General features: G+C 40.1%; 1 protein-coding gene across 1 annotated transcript in view; it reads left to right on the top strand.

Annotated features, from left to right (window-relative positions):
• SYNE2 (spectrin repeat containing nuclear envelope protein 2) overlaps positions 1 to 24,377 on the top strand; it is a 1,843,566-nt gene that overhangs the window by 858,577 nt on the left and 960,612 nt on the right. The window contains exons 69-71 of the mRNA XM_078660317.1: positions 10,506 to 10,715; positions 13,059 to 13,313; positions 15,904 to 16,125. Of these exons, the coding sequence (XP_078516443.1) occupies positions 10,506 to 10,715; positions 13,059 to 13,313; positions 15,904 to 16,125 (687 nt within the window). The remainder of the gene's footprint in view (positions 1 to 10,505; positions 10,716 to 13,058; positions 13,314 to 15,903; positions 16,126 to 24,377) is intronic.

Raw genomic sequence — 24,377 nt, 5'->3', positions numbered from 1 at the left:
CTGTTCTGTCTGGCAAGTTGACATCCAGCTGTGATGGATTCGGCCACCCTCTTCACTGGGTGTGTTCCCAGTGGAGGGCCCTTGCCCTCATTTCTACTTTTCTCCTTGGAGTTTCCTGGATGCTCTTCTTCCTCAGAACTCCCATGCATTGCCTGTACCTGGGGTTTTCGGTGGAGGTCCCTGGTACATTGGCTGCTGACCTCCTTTCATATTGCCTGTACCTGGGGCTTCTGGTGGAGGTTCCTGGTACATTGGCTGCTGGCCTCCTTTCGTATTGCCCTGCCTTCTCCTGCTTGGTGAGGGCTGGGCTGCCGCTTGTCGTTATGACACATTCTCTGTGGGGCAGCGTTCTCCGTGACACTGAGGTTCTAGTCTGCTTGGGCTCTTTCCCCTGTCCCTGTGGCTCATCCCCTGTTAGGGAGGACTGGGCTATTTCCCGGTGATTTGTCCCCAGTCGGGGACTTGTGTTCGCATGAGCTGGGGAGGTCGTCTCGCAGACCCTCCTTCCCCTTGAGTATGGCTAGGGTATCTATACTAAGTTAAGGAATCTGCGGCTAGTAGTCTCTATCAGATGTACGAGTTACTTACCTACGGTAACCATGTATCTGGTAGAGACAATTCTAGCCGCAGATTCCTTCACGACCAGCCCTTCCTCCCCGTTCTGCAAAGGCCCTTCTTGGTTTTCTGCACTCGCCTACCTCCGGGTGGTTGTCTTTTGCGAGTGTCTTTTCTTACTCCCTCCTTAGGGGGATGCTCGCCTTGTTGTTGCTCCATTCTTGACTTTTAGGGGTACTTCTGTGCCCCTGCACCCTGGTCTCCAGTTTGGGGTTCGCTCGTGCTCTTCTTCCCTTTGTTGCTTGCACTTCTGTCTTTGGCAGTCCTTGGGGTTGGGGTACCTTGGCTGGTCTCGACCTTGGCTTTTGGGAGACTTTCTCCCTGCTGGTATTGTCTGAGGTTGAATGGTCATTGCTCTCCGTTCTGACCTTGGTGTCCCTTTCTGTTCTGGACAGTGGCTGCAGACTTCTTGGTCTGCTGTGTATTTTTCACATGCTTCTGCGCCCGGGGAGGCTGTTGTATTTGTTTGCAGGATTGCTTTGCAGTAGCTGTGCCCTGTTCTTTCACTCCAGATCTTGGTGCCTCAGTACCTGGCTCTATTCTGGATGGTGCTGTTCCTCACCATTTGTTTCTTCCCCATCTGTTTAGCAGGGTTTTTCGCACACTGTTCTAGTATTCTCACAGTTTTGTTTGTGATGGCTCCACGTTGTGGCGTGGAAAAGTTATCCGAAGAAAACTGACATAGGCGCGCCGGGGTGGAACTTATGTATCCTCACTGACATCATGGGCGTGGACGTCAGGGCGGTGTCACGTGGTGCTGTCCCCCCGGCGTACAGTGATTTCGGATCTAGTCTCACACCTGGGGATAATTCCATGTTAAGGAATCTGCGGCTAGAATCATCTCTACCAGATACATCCTTACCAAAGGTAAGTAACTCGTACATTTGGTGTACATGTTGATTCAGTTTGTTATGATTTGGAGCTGCACGATGTGATAAAGACACCTAGACATGTCTTTGAAGGCTCTGCTTTCTTTCTTTCTTTCTTACTCTGTAGACGGAAGTGTTTATTTATCACTGCGTTGCAGTATGTATTCTACTTGCAACCAGTGTGATGTTTCTGCTTACTGCAGGAGTTTATGGTTCTTTAACTAACCTTGCGATTCTTTCCACGTTTTTGCCTGACCCTTACTCTGGTCAGCAGTTACTATAGTAGTAGAGTACAGTGTGTTCTTTACACTAAATTCCATAATATATGGCTTTCTGGATTACTGTTACTGCTTGGCCCACAAGTTATGCCTTTCTCCTTCAGCTCTTCCTTAGACAGTTTTTCAGCTTTTTATTTGTGTTTGGTTTTTGATTTATACCTGATATACAGGTCTTGTAGCCAGTGGCATAGCGGGGGCGGTCTTATCTGCGAGCACGCGGGCCCTGAAATGCAGGATTAATTTTCCAGCCTAGTTATGCCACTGCTTGCAGTCTGCTTTACTCTGCGGAAGGGCTGAAGCTCAAGAGTTGATACCTTCATGGTACGTTCCCTACTGTAGGTTGAGAAATTTTTTGTATGCTATGAGAGGATTTCTAAATATGTATGTGCTGAGTTAGGACTATTGAACCCTCGTTTGGGGGTACAGTGTTCTAGCCTCTGGGTTTGATTATTTATCTGACTTACAGTATCATACATTTGTGACATTTAGTACACCTTGTTAGGTGCTTTTGATATTTTTACTTTCATGTGTGTATCAGTCTATATGATCATTGTTGGCCGCAAGATTATAATCTTGTGAGCCTTTAAACACTTTGGGATCTATTATGAGTCTGGGGGCCTGGCAATGATGATATTCTGACTGCCCTATTACAATTAGGGTGGTTGGACCGCCATTGCCCCGCTGCAGCTGGCAGTATTTCAATACTCAGGAGGTCACAATATGGTTGGTGGGACGGCCATGGTCCTGCCAAACATATTACGACCGATGTCATGGCAGTCCCTCCTCCATGAAAACTGTAGCAGAGAGGAAACTAAAGGGGCCCTACAAACTTTATGGAAAGTACTTTGGATTGCCCAGCCATTGCTCCACAGGTCTGCTCAGTTGCAAGATGTATAGTGGGGTTCATTTCCTTAAAATCTGTGGGGGTGAGATATGTAAGTTCATTCTGCCAAGAAGGGGTACAGAATTACTATGGGCATGGAGGGAGATACTATATATTCTGAATGTTAATGTGGCCTGCAATTGTTGGAACACATAATGAGGCCCCCACCCAGCAGAATGTGGTGAGGGACCCCGGAGTCTTTCATTTCTCAATTATGTTTATTGGTTTCATAGAGAATGGGAGCCCACTGAAGGGTCGAGGCTCTCTGTCTTAAGCTCCTGTGGCCTGCTGCAATATGTCCATGTTGAAATCTTGATCATTCACATAGCAAGCACTGCTGAATGCATAGTTATTGTATGGCTTGTTTGCCACAAGATGTAATTCAACAAATGGTGAAGCCAAGTGAAAATGGGTTAACACAATAACAATGGTGCTTCCTTGCTACTAGGATCTGGTGTATCTCGACAGGGAATGTGCATTGAATACTGTTAAACATGACAAATTAAATGTCTAAAAAAGATTCTACTATAAGCCTTTTCCTCTCCCGCCCTGTCCCAAGCTTCATATTACATGTGCTTATTGAGACAAAAGATATTTCTTCAAATTGCCCTATACTCTTTCCCGTAATAATCCACTAGGTGTCTTTTTGGAGACTGCTGCTGCTTAGGAATCAAAAATATATTGAAGGGGGTAATTCCAGCTAATTGACCTCTCTATGACAACATCTAATCTACCGCGACTCAGTAATTATTCAACTTATGGTTGCATACTATGTAGATCATGCTGAAGGGTCTACAATATACATTGTTAAGCACCAATATTCATTTAATTTAAAAGTCTTCCCTGAATTCTCGGGCTACAGTGGCAGGTCTCCTCTCAGGTCAATGCTCTACCACTCACCTACCAGGAAGGTTCTTTCTGTCTTCCTAGATAAACCGCGTTCCTGCTTCCACGCGCACTACAGCACGATTAACATAATAATTGACATACAAAAAGGGGCGTCATGATCCCCCCACTTTGGCAGCTTGAGTGGGGATTGTGTGCCAAAGGGAAGTCCTGTGTAAGACGAAAAGTTAGCATTGGTGTTAATGGTTCCTATGAATCTGTACAGAAAATCATAAACATGAGTTCTTGCAGTGGACAGAAGGGAGGGGTGATGGGAGTGAGGAACTGAGAAAAGGATGAGGAGGAGGAGAAGGCGTAGTGTAAAGAAGGAAGGAGAGGGGATGGATGCAGAGATGGATGATTAGAAAGAAGATATAATCTGAAAAGGATGGATTGAGAAATGCATGCATACACAAGTAGATGGATGGAACTAAGGATGAATCGAGCAATGAATGAAAAGAAGAAAGGGAATTGATGCAGGCCATAAGGATGCTCAGTTGGGGAGAAGGTGGAAGGATGTATGAATGCATTGTAAGAAGGAAGGTTGGGTGGCTAAAGAAAAATGCAAGGATGGCTTGAAGAGAGGATAGATGGATAAAAACAAGTATGCATGGAGGGAAGGATGGGTTGATGTAAAAAGACAGAATGAAGTAATGATGAAAAAAAGTACAGAAAGGTTTCAAAGAAGGCAGAAGGAAAAGAAAGATGGAGAGAAGGAAGGAAGAAAAATGGAGAGAAGGGAGGAAGGACAAAACACTCAAAGAAGGGTGAAGGGAAGGATACAGGAATTTTCAGAAATTCTGAATTTCTTCAGAGGTAGCAGTGCCACAAACGACTGCTGGGTTTGCTCTTATCACCTTTTCAGTCAGTGTATACTGGTCAAAGTGAAGGTATTTAATTTTTCTTACTACTCTCTTGCACAAAAAGTTGGTTGACCAATGAGGCACATTCATTTATCACCCTCTACCCAGCACTGTATTTAAATTAAAAAACAAAGAAACATATTCACCACTTACTTTTGTATTTCAAACCTCTATAAATGTCTGAAAGAATAAACATCAAAGAAGATGTTAACTTCAGTGGGTCCAGTTAAGAAAGATACTAATTTATCAGTTCATGATCTAGGGATGAAATATAAGCAATTGCACTAGGAAAGTCTGGCAATATATCTTTGCAAAATCTGATGTATTAATTAGTTAGAAGGTGCCAGCTATTTCTGAAGCAGTGATTACTGTTCATGTGAAAATAGCATTCACACTATCCGAGGTACCAGTGAAAATGAATACAATTCCCATCTCACCAAAGGGAAATGATATTTATGTATCAATGAAAGAAAGCACGTCAGGGTTCAATGCAGAGGCCAGTGTAATAATGTGTGTGTGTGTCCACTTTTTTTTCCAGAACATGCCAACACTAGTATGGCCAATGCCGGTCCACGAGAGCAAGCTTGTAAGTGGTGGTACTGCATTACGACAAACAGATAACATATTTGTAGCAAACCTTCCTTTTATAAAGCATTATTTAGTGCCCTTGCTGTTGTTCCACCTCCCAATCTTATCCTCTTCGTCATATCCTTGGAGCCATGTTTCTCCTGCTCCTTCCCAAATGACAAGTATTATACGGAATACACATACAACTTAAAATGGCTTTGCAGGTCACTCTAGTGATATTCAACCTTACAAAGGTACTCAGGGTACAGCTTGGTCTCTGTAGTGTCTTGGAACTCGTGTGTGACGTACAACTGCTTTATAATCTACTCTAATGAGCTATATCCCATATATGCTAAGTCACCCAGCAATTAACACCTTGCTCCCATGTGCTTCTAAAAATCTTGAAACTCTGAGATATTGCCATGGTGTGATTATGTGTAAAGTTGGACCTACTTCATTCCCTATAATGTATGCTGTTCAATACTTTCTGCACAGTTGGTTCTAGACATATAAATACAACTATTTAGGTTTAGTGGATACACCTGTTGTTGTTTTGAAAACTTCTACCCAAAATTAATTTTATATACTAATAATGCGCATTCCCTGGTTCATTCAAATCAGAATTCCGACAGATATTGTTATATTCTGGCATATCTTGTATAAAGAGTGTTCATAATTGATTCATATTTTTTAAAATAAATATTTTTACTGGGTACCAGATATGTATGATGAACTAAAAAAAAATCCAAAAGTATTTGCAACAAAACCATTTCTTCACAAGCCATCTATCCTCTATTTAAGTCATTGCAATACTTAGTAACTCTTGTAAATATGGTTTCATAATTAATTTCTATATGTTTAAACGTCTGGACCTTATCTAAATTACATAATAAATGAGTATGATCCTTCCTTTCTTTAATTTAGGTCATAATTTTGTATTTGGAGTTATCGACTGCTTTGTATCTTTTCTAACAAAAATTGGGTATGTTTTTACAAGTTGGGAGGTAAGGATATTGGTGGTCTGGGTTGTAACCTGTCATTGAAAAGGCCATAAACCTTGAACCTGTGAGGTGTATACGAAAGGCTGTCAGACATTCTATACCTCAACACAGAGGATGTGGACTTTGAGGAGAGGTTCTATGTAGGAATTGAGGGAACCGCCCAGAGTTCGCCAGGGTCATCTAAGTAATCTGTGGCAAAGAATACCCCATTGCAGCAATTTACCATTTACTGTAGATTCTCCAGATATTTATCTGAAATTATCACTGGGAATGTCAAGCAGACTGTAAAATAATAAGAAACAATAAGATTCTGATTTTTCAAGTAATACTGTTTTGTATAGATCAGAAAGCATGTTGCTCTTTCTCTCAACTATTTATCTGAAACTATCACTGGGTATGTCAAGAAGGCGTTAAAAAAAATTGGACACAATAAGATTTGCTTTTTCCAAATAATACTGTTTTATATAAATCAGAAAGCATGTTGTTCTTTCCCTCAACTCTATTAACTAGGCTTTGTATTCATTTATCAACTTCGATATATTGTATAATAAAATTAAATTTCAAATAGTGTGATGCAATATTTATGTACCGCATTATTGGAAAACAATTACAGGAGTCTGACAGCAAGAAAGAATAAATAAATGACAAGATTCCAAGTTCGGTTGAATTAGATAAAGATATGTCGACAGTATTTAAGGATATGGATCAGAAAGACCTGGAAACTATTCAGCAGGAACATGGGGGTAAACTACTGGATCATCCCAGTGCAGTACAACTTCCTGAAGAATCCAAAAAGGAGATAGGGGACACACTTAACCAGGTGGTGCAAGTTGTCTGTAAATTAACAGTTAATAATGTTAAAAAGCCCAGCTAAACTTGATGTATCCGTAAACATACATAAAAAATATGTCTAAACAATGATAGCCCCTAGGCTCTCATTATGAGTGGCCTAGAGTATTGGTGATATGGAAACTCCAGGTCTTTATACGTTGGACACTAAGGGTCTCCTAAAACAATACCAATTAAAAGTGAAAACTTTAATTTTAAGGATGATTGCCCAGATAATTCCTAATTTCTCAAAATATCTGTGTGAAAATAAACAGGTATGTAGAAACACCACATATCTAATTCTGATGGGGCTGGTAACTGCTGCTGCCAGCCCCATCAGAATTAAGAATAATCTTATAATGAGGGCTTGAACGTATAAACAGAAATGCAGTCTCAGGCAAGGATCATCAACAGGCCTCCACCCGTTGGTAAACAATGTTGACTGGAGGCTGAATCTCAACACAGAAGTGTAATGTTTGTTATTGTCCTATGACCACTTTCATTTTAACAAGAAAACGCATTTGCTTGCACCATGGGCTGATGTACAGGGATTGACTGTCAATCTGAATATTTGCCTTTCTCATGAGATGATAGCGTACACTGAGATTTCTGGTTCCTAAGGCAGTCTCTCACTTTATAATGAAATATTGAGTGCCGGAGCTCATTAGCAACAGAAGCATCTTCTTCGTTCAAGGGAGTCTAATTGGCCGTTTGCTGTTTTTCTTTTTAGAAGCAATACCTAGATTGGTGTTGTCTCAGCCTATAGTCAGCCACCTCTCTTCCAAAGACGTACTTGCCTTTGTTGGAGGCCAGCACATGGTTTCTCTTGAGTTTCATTTCTCCAACATCTCTTACGTTATTTTGGATGAGGATGAGTGTTGGAGTAGGAGTCATCAAACAGGGTATTTTGTTCAAAGTATACTACTTTTGAGGTGTATTTTACTTTTGGATCTGTGGCTCGCTGATTTCCTTCCCGCTCTCATGAACGTTGCTAAACTCAGCATTTATGCTCTTCGAGGAAAGAAGTTAACTCTTCCAGGTGAAGCTACTTTTTGTACACTTTTCAGTCAGGTGATAGTTAATACATATTCTACATTGAGCAAAACACCCTGTCTTATTATAGCATCAATGGTGGTCCTATTTTTGCTCAAACACTTATGAGATTAATTTCTTGCATAGCCTTTTACAATAATCTGTCCCGTCTTGAATGTTTATAAGGTATGCACATCATGTTTCTGTGAGCATTTGTTGTTCTCAGGTGGGTGCCTTTTTTAGGTCATTATGTAAAATGTTGTCCCCGCATACTCTTTTCTGAGTGAAACAATTTTTTGCTATTGCTTCTTTCCTTCTGCTGTAACTATTTAACTAAACATGAATTTCCTGTTACTGTTAAACAGTATCTGATTTCTGATTCTGATTTGTACTTCTATCTATGGTTGTATGTCGAGATATCGGTGACAAAATATTGCAAAACAATAACATTGCCAAACATATCCAAGACACAAATGTTGACTTTACATTCTTTGCATGTAAAGGCCAAAATATTAAGGCCATAAATATGGAAGACCAAAATATGATCACAAAATAGATAAGTATATTAAAATGTGACTATTAAAGAGTATATTAATTAAAAAATACATATATCACCTAAAAAATGACCTGGAAAAATGCATATAATATCAAATATATAGCAATTGAATGTAATAATTTACAAATTTAAAATATATACTTAAAAATAAGTGTTAACAAAATATTAACTATAATATACAAACAAATAAATTGATGAATAAGCACGTATAATTAAATAAAAATACTTATAATAACTACCAATAATTATAAGCAGTATATGGTAAACATTTTAAAATACATACCAATAACATTATTTCAAAATAATAAGCCTATTACTATAAAAATTAAAATAACGTTTAAAATGAAATCACCAAAAATAAATCTTTAAAAAAACTGAAAACGAAAAAAGGACGACATAAAAAAAAAACACATCCAGGGATTAAATTCACTACTGCCACTCCAAAGTAAGCAACAAAAGGAAAAGTGATGGACTTTCGAGGGGGGTCTAATTAACTATTCCTACAATAATGTAAGCAAAAGAATTACAAATTAAAGGTACTATATTAACAATTAAGATTAAAACTAAAAATATTTACCAAAGGAGAAAGAGCTGTCCTTCTGTCCATAAGTGTCTGGAGGTGGATCTATCTGAGAAGAAGAGGGAAGGAGGGTGTGAGACTTGCTGGAGGTGCTGTCTACCAGAGTGAGCAGAAGCTGCCCCCCCAGAGTACAGGGTCCCTGTCCCAGATGAGCTCGAGGCAGAGCAACCGGAGTGCTTCCGTTTGGAGAACTGACAATCTTGCATTAAGCAGCTGCACAGTGGCACTGCCGATGTGTGCCCGAGTGGGCTGCTCCACTGTGACCCTGAAGTGGCGTGCACTGTATGTGGCACTGACCTGAAGTGCGCCCGAAGTGGGCTGCACTGCATTCATACTGAGACTAAGAGGTTCATTACGATATCGGGCGAATTGCCTCCGCCAGGCTGGCTGTAGCCACCGCCAGCCTGGCGGAGGCAATCCGCCCGATATCATAACCAGATTTCCCCCCGCCATATTAGGATGGCGGGGGGGGCCACGGCGGACGGAAAGACCGTCCGCCGCTTTTCCGCCCCGGTCGCCTTGCGGCCGGGGCGGAAAAGGAATAATATGGTGGCGGTGTCTAACAGACACCGCCAGCCATATTATGATGTCTGGTTTTCAGTGCCTTTCCGCGGCGGCGATGCCGCCACGGAAAGGCATGCGGTCTTCACTCTGGGGGCCGCCTGCGGGCCCCCAGAGTGAAGTACAGGTGGGGGGTGCACATGGGGGTACCTGTGGTACCCCCCTTCATCGTCATTTACAAAGCGTGCCTGCCGCTTTGTAAATGACAATGTGAAAGTGCATTTTCAGCATTGTGGCGGGCGGTGCAGAGAGCACCGCCCGCCACAATGCTGAAAATACAGGATGTGCCCGCCACTGTGGCGGGCACATCCTAATAGCACCCCCGGGACCCCCGCCCTTATGACGGGTGGTCCAGATTTACGATGGGATGACGGGTGGGCAAAGTCCGCCCCTCATCCTAATGAGGCCCTAAGACTGTAGAACTGAGTGTACAAACTCCAAACAAGAGGGTTAGCACTGCACCTGTGCCTGAAACCTACTTTACTATATCTTACACCTGGTTAGGGGATGGTGGGAAGAAGGGAACACTGACAATGGATCCAGTGGCACTGCATTATTGGATATTTGTAATTGCATATTCTAGTGTGTAGTATTACAATTTTAAGTTTGTTAAAGTACTTTCTATTCGCTGCCATTGAAAGTCAGGCACTGAAGGTTTTTTTTTTGGCCCAGTTCGAGGAGCTGTGGTAGGATGCACCCACGAACATCAGAGGTGAACGACCCCAGCCCCCTTGGCTGAGGTCAGGTAGACCTGTTTGCCCCATGTCCTGTGAACTGGGCCTGACAGTTGCCATTCTCAGTACGACACTGGGTTGTCCCTTGCCATTCACCTCCTGGTGAGGTTAACATTTCTGTATGTTATTTGTTGCCCATTAATCAGATTATGTTTATTTCACTTATCGATAATTCCTTCTTATACTGAATTGCAAATTTAATGAAGAAAAGAACTGTATAATTTAAAGAGCACTTTTTTTTTTAAACCTATAGGTTTACGACAGCCAGAAAGAAGTTATTTTGCATTCAGAGGAATTGCAAACACTGGACACTGCTTTGCCAGTTCAAGAAATTCCTAAGGCTGAAATGGACATAATAAGACAAGAAGATTTGGATGGGAGACTTGTTGACCTGAATAGAAAACCAAAGCGTGGACTTGATCGAAAAAATGCTATAAAGAAAAAAGACACATCAGTGAGCAAGGTGAGGGCAGATGATTATGAAATTGCAAAGCTACAGGTTTGTATCTGGCTGTAAAAAGAACTTTTAAGGTCTGTAGTCCCATGAAAGGATTCACATCTTAATTTCAAGAAAAATGGCACTAATTGGACAAGGAGATTTAGACAAGAGGCAAAGATCAAAGTAAAACAGAGTGTTAGGGTGTATTTAGGGCAGGAATACAGTTGCGAAGAAAGTTGAACGATACTTCTAATAAACACGTTTTCATTTAAGTGGACTCTTAGAAATACCTAAAGGAGAAGCTGACTAGCCTGGCCATTGTGATCTCTCACTTACCGCACTGGTCAGATGACTGCTGTCCTGACTTCCGTGCCCATAGCCCAAAGGCCACTGCATTTAATTGTCGGCCTGTTGACCTAAAGCACACCGTGTGAGGCTGATGTGAGTGCCAGGCTCCTGGCAGTTCATCTCATTACTATTTCGCTGTGTTCTCATTCTGCCAGCAATAGCGCACTCTGTGTATTTTGTAAAGTGTTGTATTTCAAAGAATACCTTGTCTATTTGTGATATTTTATAGTTGTAAAGCTTTTTTTCAAAATGGGACTTGAATAAAGCAAATGTACACACTTTATAAAAATACAATACTGGTAAAACAATACATTGCATGTTGTATGTTTCCACACATAAGCATAGGAGGAAAAACGCCCACCTTCTGATTGACCATGATAATTAGACCCCCTCAAACCGTTTATTTTAAACATATACTCCAATATTAAGTTACAAAGTAAGGGGTCACTGCAATTCTCACTGCCAATTTGCAGGGTAGCACCTTCACATGTGTCTTGAGTTTTGGATGGATACACCTCACAAATGTCTGCAAATCACGTGCGTTAAATGAAGTGCTTGTTTCTTACAAAATCACAAAGAACATATAACAAAAATTATTGTGGCTTTGGAGGTATCCCATCCATAAGGATTGTGCTCTTCACACTCCATGCTACTTCTTCCAGTACTTCTATACTGAATTGCCAACTAACTGGTCTTTCTATCTGCTAATGTTATTAAACTGATTACTTCAAGGGGAATTCTTGTGCATTCAGTTGAAGCCATATTTACTCTTCTTAGGGTATGCGTTTGTGTACTGAGCCACACCTTGTTTCAGTGGAGTGACTATGGATAAATCCATACATGACCATCCTGGCGCATTCTTAAAGTTGCAACTTCTAAGGATTTTCACGAATGTTGCTTTAAGCCGCCACACTTGTAAAGAGTCTGCATTGGGGCTGGACTTCCTCTGAACAATCCTGTAGTAAACTATAGGTTTTTATGTGAGATTTGGTATGCTTAGAAAGTGAAGAGATTAAATTCCAAAGAGATGGCCAAACCTTGTTTGCCGTTAAAGTTGTGTTTTAAGCTGATAAAAAAAATAGATAGATAGATAGATAGATAGATAGATAGATAGATAGATAGATAGATAGATAGATAGATAGATAGATAGATAGACAGATAGACCAACAGACAGACAGACAGACAGATAGATAGATAGATAGATAGATAGATAGATAGATAGATAGATAGATAGATAGATAGATAGATAGATAGATAGATAGATAGATAGATAGATAGATAGATAGATAGATAGATAGATAGATAGATAGATAGATAGATAGATAGATAGATAGATAGATAGACAGATAGACCAACAGACAGACAGACAGATAGATAGATAGATAGATAGATAGATAGATAGATAGATAGATAGATAGATAGATAGATAGATAGATAGATAGATAGATAGATAGATAGATAGATAGATAGATAGATAGATAGATAGATAGATAGATAGATAGATAGATAGATAGATAGATAGATAGATAGATAGATAGATAGATAGATAGATAGATAGATAGGTAGGTAGGTAGGTAGGTAGGTAGGTAAGTAGACATAGTGCCCAATTTGCTTTATTTACTTATGCGTCTAAACTGAGTTTCCATCTGTTGTCATATTGGACACTTTTCAGTTCGCACTGCTAAGCACATGGATTTTTTTATTTAATTCAACAACATGCAAGTAGTGTGAGCTTTTACTCTAATATGTTCAGTGCTTCATTATTCATCAACTGATAACAATTTCCCCTGACTATATTCCCAACCAATCATGGCATGCTACCATACCACTAATGTACCAGCAATAGTGGGTATCCAATGAAACTCTTTTACATAAACAAGAGTAAATGATTTATTTCACAAAACCTATTTGCCATATAGAGTTACACTTTTAGAGAGAGCCTGAAACTGCAGAATAGTGTGGAATGAAAGAGGAAGTGTATGAATACCTAACTTATTTCTCACTTTGGATCAACTACAGATTCCTATCAGCATGAAAGACAAAACATCACAGAAGAATTTACCCTCAGAGGAATCAGCGAAACAAGCCACTCCACCTGTTCAAGAAATTAATAAGGCTGAAATGGAGACCGTTAAACTGGAAGATTCTGACACCATTTCTGAATATGCCATCATAGCTAAACCTGAACTTAAGGAACCTAAGACCGAGGTGACGCAAGCTGTTTCTGAAGTAGCTAATGATGTGGAAGAGAAATTGCTTGACAAACAACCTGAGGTATGCTCGAATTTAATGTAAATTAACTGCTTCCCAAATTAAGATGATCCAAAGTATATGAGGTAAAGGACCCCACCTATACATGGCCATGCAAGTGTAAGTCATCTAGGAGTTCCATAACCCATGAGATGAGGGCTTTTGGTAGGAAATAGCTCAGAGATGATACCAGTGCCTGATGGTTTATAGGGATATAACGATTTAAATCCTAAAAGGTGTGGTGTCTTTCTCATCTCATCCAGTCATGCAAGACACACTTGGAATCTTCAACCCAACATACGTCCGCATTGTACTTGCTCAACTGCATTTTCTATTCAGATCACACTTGGTGTTCTTTGGTTGCTGCATCCAAAAAGTTCAAAACGTCCCTTTTGTAGTGCTGCTCGCTAAATTGAAAATATGCCCAACAAACAAATGGATGGAACATTTGAATTAATCTCAGCCACTGATCATTTCCCATGGCCACATTCCAATTTGTCATTTTGTAGCCACCTCAGATTAGATCAAACCATATGCAAATCAGCCTTGATCCTGCTGTATTAATAACATTAAGGAACATTAAGGAATATGAAGGCCATTTTAGGAAGGTGCCTTCATGCACGACTTACACCATATAAAAAATTGCCACAAAATGGACTTGTATCTGGGAAAAAGGAAGCATTCAAATGTTAAACTGTGTTTTTAAATGCTTCTCTAAAAATACCCACACTAGGGATTTTTATGCTCATCCCCTAATGAAGATGTAATTATTTTCCTACTACGTCCCATTCGTAGTTAAAAATAATTCATTGCTAAGTCTCTGCCTCATAAGATAAAAACAAGTGTAGTGAATTCCACCTACTGGCTTACTGCAGAACTCATTTAGAGTTCTTCTGCACCTCACAACACAATAGTTTTAAATTATAGTTCCCGCAAACTTTCCACTTGACACCTCCCATAATGATTATAGATCAAATTTCCCTCTAAAAATTAAAAAAAAGAATCTTATCTCTGTTTGCCCCTTTAGATAAAGAGAGAGTCTTATCTTATTTATCCACATTCCTAGACATGGTGATCGCCAGTCTTTTCGCTGCATATTTTTCAGTACTTTAGTTCATGGTAAATAGCAAAACATTCTTTATCAGAAAGAGATACGAGAATGCTTATAATTTTGCAATTTTTAATTAATAATTCCTCCTTCAAATAAAAAAAATGTGATATGCTTTTATGAAACAGATACAAAAAGAGAGTTATAGCTTCCTTCTGAAAGATAAATATTTCAAACTCCTGCAGAAACCGGAACGAATGCTATTCCAAAACAAATGCCAGAGATAGAACAGCTTTGGTATATAGATTTGTAGAATTGCAGAATCCTCAAGAGTGAAGTTGCAGTAGCTCAAAGCTCTGGTTGGACATAGGGGATACAATTTTGAGAGACTAGTGGGGAGTTCACTGTAGACAGAGTAATGCGCTTTGCAGAGCATTTAGAAAATAATTTGAGAATGCAGAGACAGCTAATACAGCTGCATCAAAATGTTGTAAGCTTTGCTAAATACTGATTTCGCTAAATCTGAAGATGAGTAAGAGTTTTACTAATGCCCAGATATACCTTATTGCTGTAATCAACTAGAGATCCAGCTATATTGAAAACTACAGAGCAGCAACCCCCCACTGGTCAAAAGAGGAAAGAATACTTTGACAGTTGAATTTTAGTATCTATTGTAACTCTTCACAAATGAAATGGATGAAATGAAATGAAATGAAAAAGAGCATTTGTATAGCACGGTATCTACCCTGAGGCGTCCTAGCGCTGCGGACAAACGCGTGTGGAAGAACGGAGGGAGCCTAGTCTGAATTGTTGAACAGCTGGATTTTAAGCTTTTTCCGGAAGGAAAGATGATTCTGTTCTGAGCGCTGGTGGGGAGGTAGAGAGTTCCAGAGTTTGGCCGTGTTGTCTGAGAAAGAAGGTCCCCCCACATCTGGCCTTCTTGATTCTGGGTACTGTGAGAAGGTGTGAGAAGGTAGATCAAAGCTGTCTGTTTGGTTGGTAGGGGGTGACCAGAGAGTGATTGATGGTGGCGCCCGATTTCCAGAAGGCTCGATTGGCGATGCACAGGCCCTTGAATGTGATTCTTTCCCTGACAGTAAGCCAGTAGAGCTTCTTGAGTTTGGTTTTAACGGGGATACGATGATGGATCTGGAGCAGGGTGCGTGCCGCACAGTTTTGGATGACTTGTAGCTTGTTTAAGGTGGCCTGTGGGGCCCCTAGATAGAGGGCATTCCCAAAATCCAAACGTGACAAGATTAGACCCTGGATCATGATGTGTCTGGCTTTAAAGGGTAGTAATGATTTTTCGGATAAGCCTGAGTAGGCCGAAACAGGTGGCTGATAGTTTGGCTGCTTGATGGTTGAAATTGAGGGACTATATATTTTAACACTGGATTGTCCCTTAATAAGCATCTCAAGTTTATATTAATATTGCTGTGTACTGTTTGTTGTCTGTTTGTCATGTTGTGTTCAACAAATTATCAGGCTCTTTATGCTAGAACAGGATTGCAATAAAAACATCTAATATGCAACTACTTAAAAAAATATATTGTTTTTATTCTGCAGGTACTTTCAAGTCAAAGAGATGAAACGTTACAGGATATTTTACAGTCAGATAAATTGGATAAACAAGAAACTTCATCAACAGTCCAAGAAATTCCAGCAGTCAACCTGGAATCTATGAAAATGGAAGAGTTGGATGAAAGTGTTGGAGACCTCAATAGGAAACCAAAACGTGGACATTCTCGCAAGAGTGCTACAAAGAAAAAGAGTACTTCAGCAAGCAAGGTGAACGCAGCTACTTTTGAAAGGGTGATCTATGCTCAAGAGAACATTTCTAACCAAATATTCATGGATTGATATTACCATTATTGCACAGAGTAGAAAGGTTCTCCCAAACCATAAATAATTTGGATATTAAAAGGCACCAGGTTACTCCATGTCTATATTGTTGATGCCATACTACACAGAGAAGCCTTCTGCTAGTGATGTTCTTGAAATGAGTTGTTTAATTTTTAATAATGTATGGTGTTTGTTCAGGCACAATCCAACACATACTTAGGTTTTGCTGTCTACCATGTTCCCCAGTTAAATGTATTTATTATGCATTTCTAAATCATGAGCATTCCTGGTGTCCACTGCCACTCCTGCTTCCCACCCAAATTACCATCCATACCTCATGCCTGCTGTCCACTTTCCACTATTAAAAACATACCTGGCCTCCTGTTGGCTCCCTGAATTCACAACTTAATAGATGTCATCCCACCATCCTAATGTTTGATTCACAAGTAATGCCCGTGCCCCTGTCTATCTTCAATCTGAAATCACAGTCCTAACATTCTAATGAAACATGGGGTTTTACATTTGCCCCAGACAGCCACCATACAAGTGACCTCGGATCTGTACTCCAGTTGGCAATGAGGAAGGCACACTCAGGTTGTCAAATGGGTATTGCAAGTGATCAAGTACTGAAAGGTTAAAATATGCATGTTGCTCTCTTACATGAAAAGAAGACCTTATAGAAATAGAGCAAAACCAAGTGCATGCGCTGCAGTATACTTTGATTTGTGGCCAAAGAGAATTAAAGAATTGAATTTTCCCTGAAGCCTTAATTTGGGGAAATTAAGAAAATGGAAATAATGATATAGTGCAACTGATGTTCCATTGGCATGTAAGTACCAAAGGGACCTGTATCCATCCCATTGTAATTCGACTTCTGATTGTGTTTGAGAGATTATTCATGCATGTGGAAGTAAATCTGAATCCTTTTTTTATGAAGACTTTATACCTATTGGAATAGCCCCTGTATATGCTTTGGCACCGAATATACCCATGACCCCTATCATAAGACATGTGAAGCCATGCACAAGCACAGGGCTTCTTGTTACTTTACTTAGAAACAACAACTTAAAAAAGGCCCTCAAAAGAATAACAAATATCACATTTAAGCCAGACCCAAAAACCTCATAGCAGAAGCCTACAACCCCAACTCAAAAAAAAGATTACAAAGATAGACCTCATTGTCTTTTGGCATAACCCATGATGGATAACTTCTCAGAAATTTATTTCATGCAACGTCTTAAAAATCAAAATTCCACCTAATTTGACATCACCATCCTGTATGGTCTCTGAACGAAATTCACAAATATTACATTTGACAATGTGACTAGTCCCATCTAAACGATTGAAAGGAAAGTGTATTGATGAGATTTGTCAGCACCTCAAAATAACCAAACTAAAAGATACTGAAATTCCTCAAACCACCTACTCTCAGCTACACTTCATTAACCCACCCCTGGACACTTGTATCTGCCCACTTACCACCTACACCACCAACATGCTCCATCTCATAACCACCACCTCCCCAACCTCCTCCCCACAGTACTCTCTCTACCTGGGATATCCTTAGCAGGATTAGGGCTATGCAGTGGATAACCAACATCTTATTTCTGACTCCATTTGTCATTTAGTTGGCATTTAGTTGTCCTCACAGAAACGTAGTTAAGAGATGCCTTCATAGTGGCACTAAATGACCTACTCCTCAGAGTTATTGAATCATTCTTAAGAATAGGTAAGAAAAATAGCAGAGGAGAAGTACAAGCATACATCTACAATTCAAATGAAATAATGTATGTAGCACAAAATAGGTCGATCCAAGTATTCAAATAATAGGGTACTTAACATCTTTCTAAAAGTAGCAGTTCTAAGAGACCTTGCAGGTCTACTGGCAGGTCATTTCGCAACCTCCTGGCAATCACTAGGAACTATTTGGACCTTGCCATTTTTCGACATGGGTGGAAATAGCAGATGTGTGTCAATTGATCTAAGAGTTTTGAAAGGACATATCAAACTATGGACTAGGTCAACTATTTTGCTGCATTACTACAAAGTATCTTATGTGTAAGAAGATTCTTGAAGGTTATTCGAGCTGAACCAATGCAGCTCTTTCCAAGGAGCAGAAATATGCATTTATTTTTAGGAGACCCTGCACAGCTTATATAAAACTGTTCTGAAGTGCACTCAGCTTCTTAACATTCCTCTTAAGCTTCCCTTTTATTGGCGTGCGGTAGTGGGCAATCCACAAGCCAATTATAGCTTTTGCTATGGTGACCATGTTTTCTTGATGTTTAAGATAACATGTTTTTGTAAGCATACTAAGATGCACATCTTCTGCCACCACCTGCTAAGGTTCTCGGAGATACCCGCATGCCAAAGTTGCTAAGTTCCAAAAGTGTGTCTTGACAAATAACCATTGAAACAAAAAAGCATTGACAAGCAGGAAGAATATCATAAAGTTAAAATGCTGATCGATGGATGTGGAACACCTTTCCCTCGAGTGGGGAAAGTGTGAAAGAAACCTATCAACAGGTCATCCACTGCTTTATCGTAGATCTTATTTGTGACAATCTACAAAAATCACTTTTGCATCTTATAGTTGTTCATCTTGACTACTGACCACTTTATGTTAGTTAAATAAACGCTATAATAATTAGTTTACTACCAAACGGAGTTACATAAATAAGGTCTTTTATGGTGCAAAAGTGTAACAGTCCACAGCTTCAATGTTAGCTTAGCACTAAAGCGCATACTACCTGTGTCTAAGGTAAGCATATTCAAGCTTACATGTTAGATTTAAGTGTTTTACAGCAGGACTTAACTTTTAAAAGATACAGTCTCAACTGACTTACAAAGTGTTAAATCCATTATACAAAAATTTCTTCAGTTTGTCTTTAAACCCAGACCTAGCATCGATGGAGCAGCGGCATAGATAGACCTTTTGCTGCCTGTGGCGGTAAATGCTGTTGCTGCCCGGTAGCGTCGGCCGCCGGGATAAGCGGGTGTGGGAGGCTGGCGATTCCTGCGTTCACCAACCCCTCAACGGCTGCCCCTAAGAGTTTGCACACCCAAACCGTGTGACGCCCAGGATTTCCTGACCCCCCCCCCCCCCCTCCTCCTTGCTACACCACTGGAATGAAGAGGAGTGCAACACATCTATTTCACTACCCATCTCACAGGGTTTTTGTACCATTTATGAGTGTTCAAAGCTGCTAGTCTGCAGTCTCATATTTGAATTTAAAAGTTAAGCAACTGGCTCTGTTTGTGTGCACTTTTCAGCTGACTTACACACACATCAGAATATATATTAAACAACAAAAATGTTTTTAATTGTAAGCCAAAGACACATATAGGTAGGTTCCTCTCAAAATTGCATCTTCCAGAGTCCAATAAATTAAAAGAAACAATGGGAAACATGATAAAAAGATAGATATCCTTACAGACAGATTATGCTCTGTACCAACTTTCAATTGCACATCTTTAAATGATATCACAGGTCGCCAAGCATTCTTTTAATTCAGATTGAATATTTCATAAAAGGGTGAATCAGTGTGCCTCAGTTTGTCAGTAAACAGATCCCTGAAGTGTATGTTCCTGAGAGTTCTTGCATTAGTGTACACCGACCCTTGTATTACATCATATTCACACACTGTATTATGGACTCCAGACGAAGGACCCCTCAAGGTCAAGGAATATCTCCCTGTAGATGTAGTGTACTGAAGCTGAGGAGCATACAAAGGAATACACCAGGAAAGAACAAATATAGAACAAAGCACAGGAACAGGATAGAGAAGGCAAGCAACCTTAGCGTGAACAAACAAGGAATGGATCAATAACGGATAAACACCTTGGGCTACCATATGGGTTGTACAGAGGTAAGACTCAGAATTTACCACAGCGACAGGAAATGTGAATGCCTCTGTGCCGATTACTCTTACAGATAGTCACCCTGCAAGCCCCATAGAAAGGGTGCAGCAGAAGTGATTCTGTTTCTGAACCCTAGGGCACAAACAAGGAGTGTACTTAAATACACTAGACAAGCTCTTATGGGTCCAGCTGGAGACACAGTAGCAATTCTTAATAAAAAATAGAAATAGTACACTGTCACAGCTAGGGCTCTTTAGACTACATATAACACAAGACAAAGGATGGGTCAGGGATTGCCTCATTTAAACCAGGAGCCAATCCCTGTACAAAGGAATACACGTACACACAAGTGAGAAACAAATAGTACATTTACCAGACAGAAGAGCCCAAGAGGAGAATGCAGAGCAAGCACTAGAATGGAAACCTGAGAGCTGGAGCAAGGTATTCTTGAACAAACTGGAGAACAAGCAAGTCAGTACAATGATCCTAGGAACTGTAACAAGCAAGAGACTGGAACTTCAGAAGCAACATGAATAGGTAAAGGGAAAATAATAGCAGGAAGAGGAGGAACAATCTAGGAACAAGTAGAAAGGGAGCAGCTCAGGGGATGCACCAAAGTGTAGAAAAAAGGCAGACAAGGAAGTAAATAAAAGTAAAGCAGGGCTTGGAAAATCTGTAACAGGCTGCACAGGAACTAGACACAGGCTTTGGCCGTAGGAAAGCAGAAATCGGTGTGAAAAACAAGCAACTTTAATGCATGAACAAGGAGCTTCAGCTAAAGGCAGTTTATATGCACTACCTGGCAGCAGCACGCCCAAGGAGGAGTCACATTACTGGGCTGCACAAGACTCGTCACAGGTGTGTGCTTCCAATCTCTCACAAGTCCCATAGGAAGAAGTGTTGATTTTTTTCAAATCAAAAGTCCCTTCTAAGGAATGTCTTTTCTCCTTGGTTTCCCCTAAAACATATGTGTACAGTTTCAGTCCTCTGGCAGGACGAGGTATTTAACAGTGTAGTATCTTAAAATGCAAAGATAAAGCTGGCAAATCACAGTTTTACTTAGGTATTCCATGCTTCTTCAGTTTTCTCTGTATTGTACTGATATGAATGAGCACATTGGGAACAAATGCTTAAACCATAGGATTTAGAACTCCTTCCATAGTAGTGAGTGAGGTATGGAATAGTTTGTACTTTTTATATCATTCGCATGTACTGACTGATCTTTCAAGGTCCTACTATATGCACACACATGTGGATGGGGCTTCAAAGAGGGTGCTTAAGATGTGATTCTTACCTGAGGCAATTTAACAATTATGCATTTTCCTTCAGATCCCTGGGTGAAGATGAGTGACAGACTTCTAAAAGACATTATACATATTCTCAGCTGGGTTTTAGATATTACTTTACAACCTTTAATATTTCCGGAACTTTACACACAATGTTCAGTTCACAAGTGTAACTACCAAACATTGATTTTGCAATGCTTGTGTGTGATAGGCTTCTTGATCTATGGGATAGTATAGTTTAATCTCCCTGTATTGACTAATAACTTGTTAGCTCCAAAGTAATTTAGTGAGACTACCAATATGAAGAGACAGCAGTGATGTCATCATGTAAGGTGACAAGCCATATGCTCTGCTGTACTTTCCTTTCCGAAATTACAATAACCATTTAAATGGGAACTGTTCCTGAGCCCATAAAAGCCCGATGAGTCACCCTACTATAGGAAATTGGTTTACTGGTTTAGGGGGTGAAACCCTTCTTAAGCAGCAACCACAATTCCTGTCAGGGTGAAGTCATGAGCAACCCCAAATTACCATGTGCTTAACCCTATAGTAGCTTGGCACAAAAGCAGTTAGGCTAAACTTAGAGGTAATGTGTAAAGTATTTATAGAGCACTTCAAACAGTAATAAAATAAAAACACAACACAAGAAAAAATCCCTCATCAATTTAGTAAAATAGAGTAACACTTATTAAATTATTCGAGACCAAAATGACAAAAATCCATTCAGTAGAACTGGAGGCAGGCAATTTCAAAGGAAAGCGCCTAAAATCACAAAGTGCTACTTGCAGCTATCTGGTTGTGTGAGACTAGGAGGTGAGTCCCGCTGAAAGAGTTACCTTCAAAAGTTTCGCTCAAAGAGTTCTAATTGTGATGGAGGGAGATGCAGGGAGAGTGTCACAGATGGTCATCACTGTGGTGCAAAGAGCAGGCCGGGTGTTGTGGAGTAGTCACTGCACCGTGAATATCCTGTTGAGTGTCACCGACGGTCGGTGCTGGAAATTCACGTTGGCAATCACCATGGGCTGTTAATGCTGTAGCTTGAAGTGCAGATCTTGCATTGCAGGGCGTGGCTAGTGGTCACAGTGGCAGGAAGAATCAGGTTCATCTGAGCTTTTCTTTGGCGGGCATCATGGCTGGCAGAATCCTGGTGTAGACAGGCGTTTTTGCTGATGTGAGCAGCCCAAGCCTGTAGGATTCTCCTTTTCTTGGCAATAGGGCTGAATTGATGCCACACCAAGAGCCAAGGTCCTAAGAGGCACCTCTTATTTTTATTTTATTTTTTTGTTCAATCATTTTATTAAATTTTAAAAGGCAAATAAATAGTTAAGTATATTACAAAGTGATACAGTTGATGAAAGTCACGAATATCAATATAGCATGTAGTAATCACAAAAAGTACATAATATCATATGAAGATATGAAGAATTATGTCAATGAACCAAAAATGGTCAACAAGTGTATCACTATGATAAAAGAAAAAGAATATGTGTAGAGAGAAAAGAAACAAGAAAAGAGAGAAAAAAGATTAGCAAGAAAAGAAGGGGGAAGGAAAGGAGAGGGAAGGAAAGAGAAGGAAGGAAGGATCTAATGTGGTGCTAAAAATATATGACAATACAATACTTAACTAGACGATGCAAAGGGATATTGATCGACCAACCCTTTCAAAGCCAAATCCATATATGAATCCAGAGCTCTCCAGACATTGCCAGAGATATTAGGGGTAAGATGAGCTTCATCCACCGAAGTATGTGCACTTCTTAAAAAAGAGACCCATTCCCACCAAGTATGGTATGATATGGAAGAAAAAGACTTCCATTCCATAAGAATCACCTTAACAGCTACTCTCAATAAAAGATCCAACAATTGTAACTCTAGGGTATCTAGCGGTAGAGGTGCTCGGGAAGCCAAAGGGCCCAACATAACCATGGGAAAGGAAAGCTGGAATTGGGATTGAAAGATTAACATAAAATGTTTATGTATTGAATTACAGTAGGGCTGTAGAAGGGAACACTCATAGAACATGTGTGAAAAATCACCAGCAGTCAGACTACAACTCCAGCAAATATGATCATCCTTTAGGTTTAGGGAATGTAAACGTACAGGAGTCCAATGAAGAAGATAGATTGAGAAGAATTTAGATTGAATTAAAGAAGGGGCAATTTTATTGCAAAGCGAAAGTTTCCCAATCAACTGCCAAGTCTCTGTAGATATATGTTCAATGAGTTCCTGATCAAAATGACGCAACCACTTTTGTTGGGTAACAGTAGGTAAGTCAGAGGGAGTGGAACACAAAAATTTATACATTTTTTAAGCGACATGCCCAGATCTAAGCCATAAATTAAACAATGTAATAGTAGGCGAATTGGGCTCCAAACGTAATTTAGCAAGAGCAACCTTTATTTTGAGAAAAGTATAAAAGTCTAAGTTAGTGAGAGAGTTTTGTTGGGCTAAGGAGGAAAAGGGTAAAGGATCATTGTTAGAGTCATATAGATGACGAACTAGCGTAATCCCCTTAGATGCCCAGTAAGTTATCAAAGTGGGTTCTAGAATGAGCTTAATTCTAGGATTACGCCACAATGAAGACCACCTCGATTTATGAATCGGGGAAGCCACTTTCTTGTCAATAGATCTAACTGCTGCAATGGTATCGAAGATGATTGTACGGGAAAACGGAATAGATAAGGTGGACGTAGTTAAAAAGGAAGAGGTTGGCAAGGGAAAAGAAAGATCCTGCTCAATCACCAACCAAGAAGGCGTATGTCCAGGGGCAGAGGAAAACCATAGAGCACCTTGAGAAGCTAAAAAAGCGACTTGGTATTTCTCCCAGTTAGGAAAATTACAGCCACCCATATCATAAGCTTTCCTTAAAAATGTATATGCAAGTCTAGCTCGCTTATCATTCCATAGAAATTTAGACGTGAGGGAGTCAATCTCATGAAAAAAGGAAGAAGACAATTTTACAGGGAGCATAGATGAAACAAAATTAATAATAGGAGTAATCATCATTTTTAAGGTTTGAAGACGACCCCACCAGGAAATATGCTTAGGGGA

The sequence above is a fragment of the Lissotriton helveticus genome, chromosome 9, assembly GCF_964261635.1.
Source record: "Lissotriton helveticus chromosome 9, aLisHel1.1, whole genome shotgun sequence".
NCBI lineage: Eukaryota > Metazoa > Chordata > Amphibia > Caudata > Salamandridae > Lissotriton > Lissotriton helveticus.
This window is presented reverse-complemented; position numbering and strand designations above follow the sequence as displayed.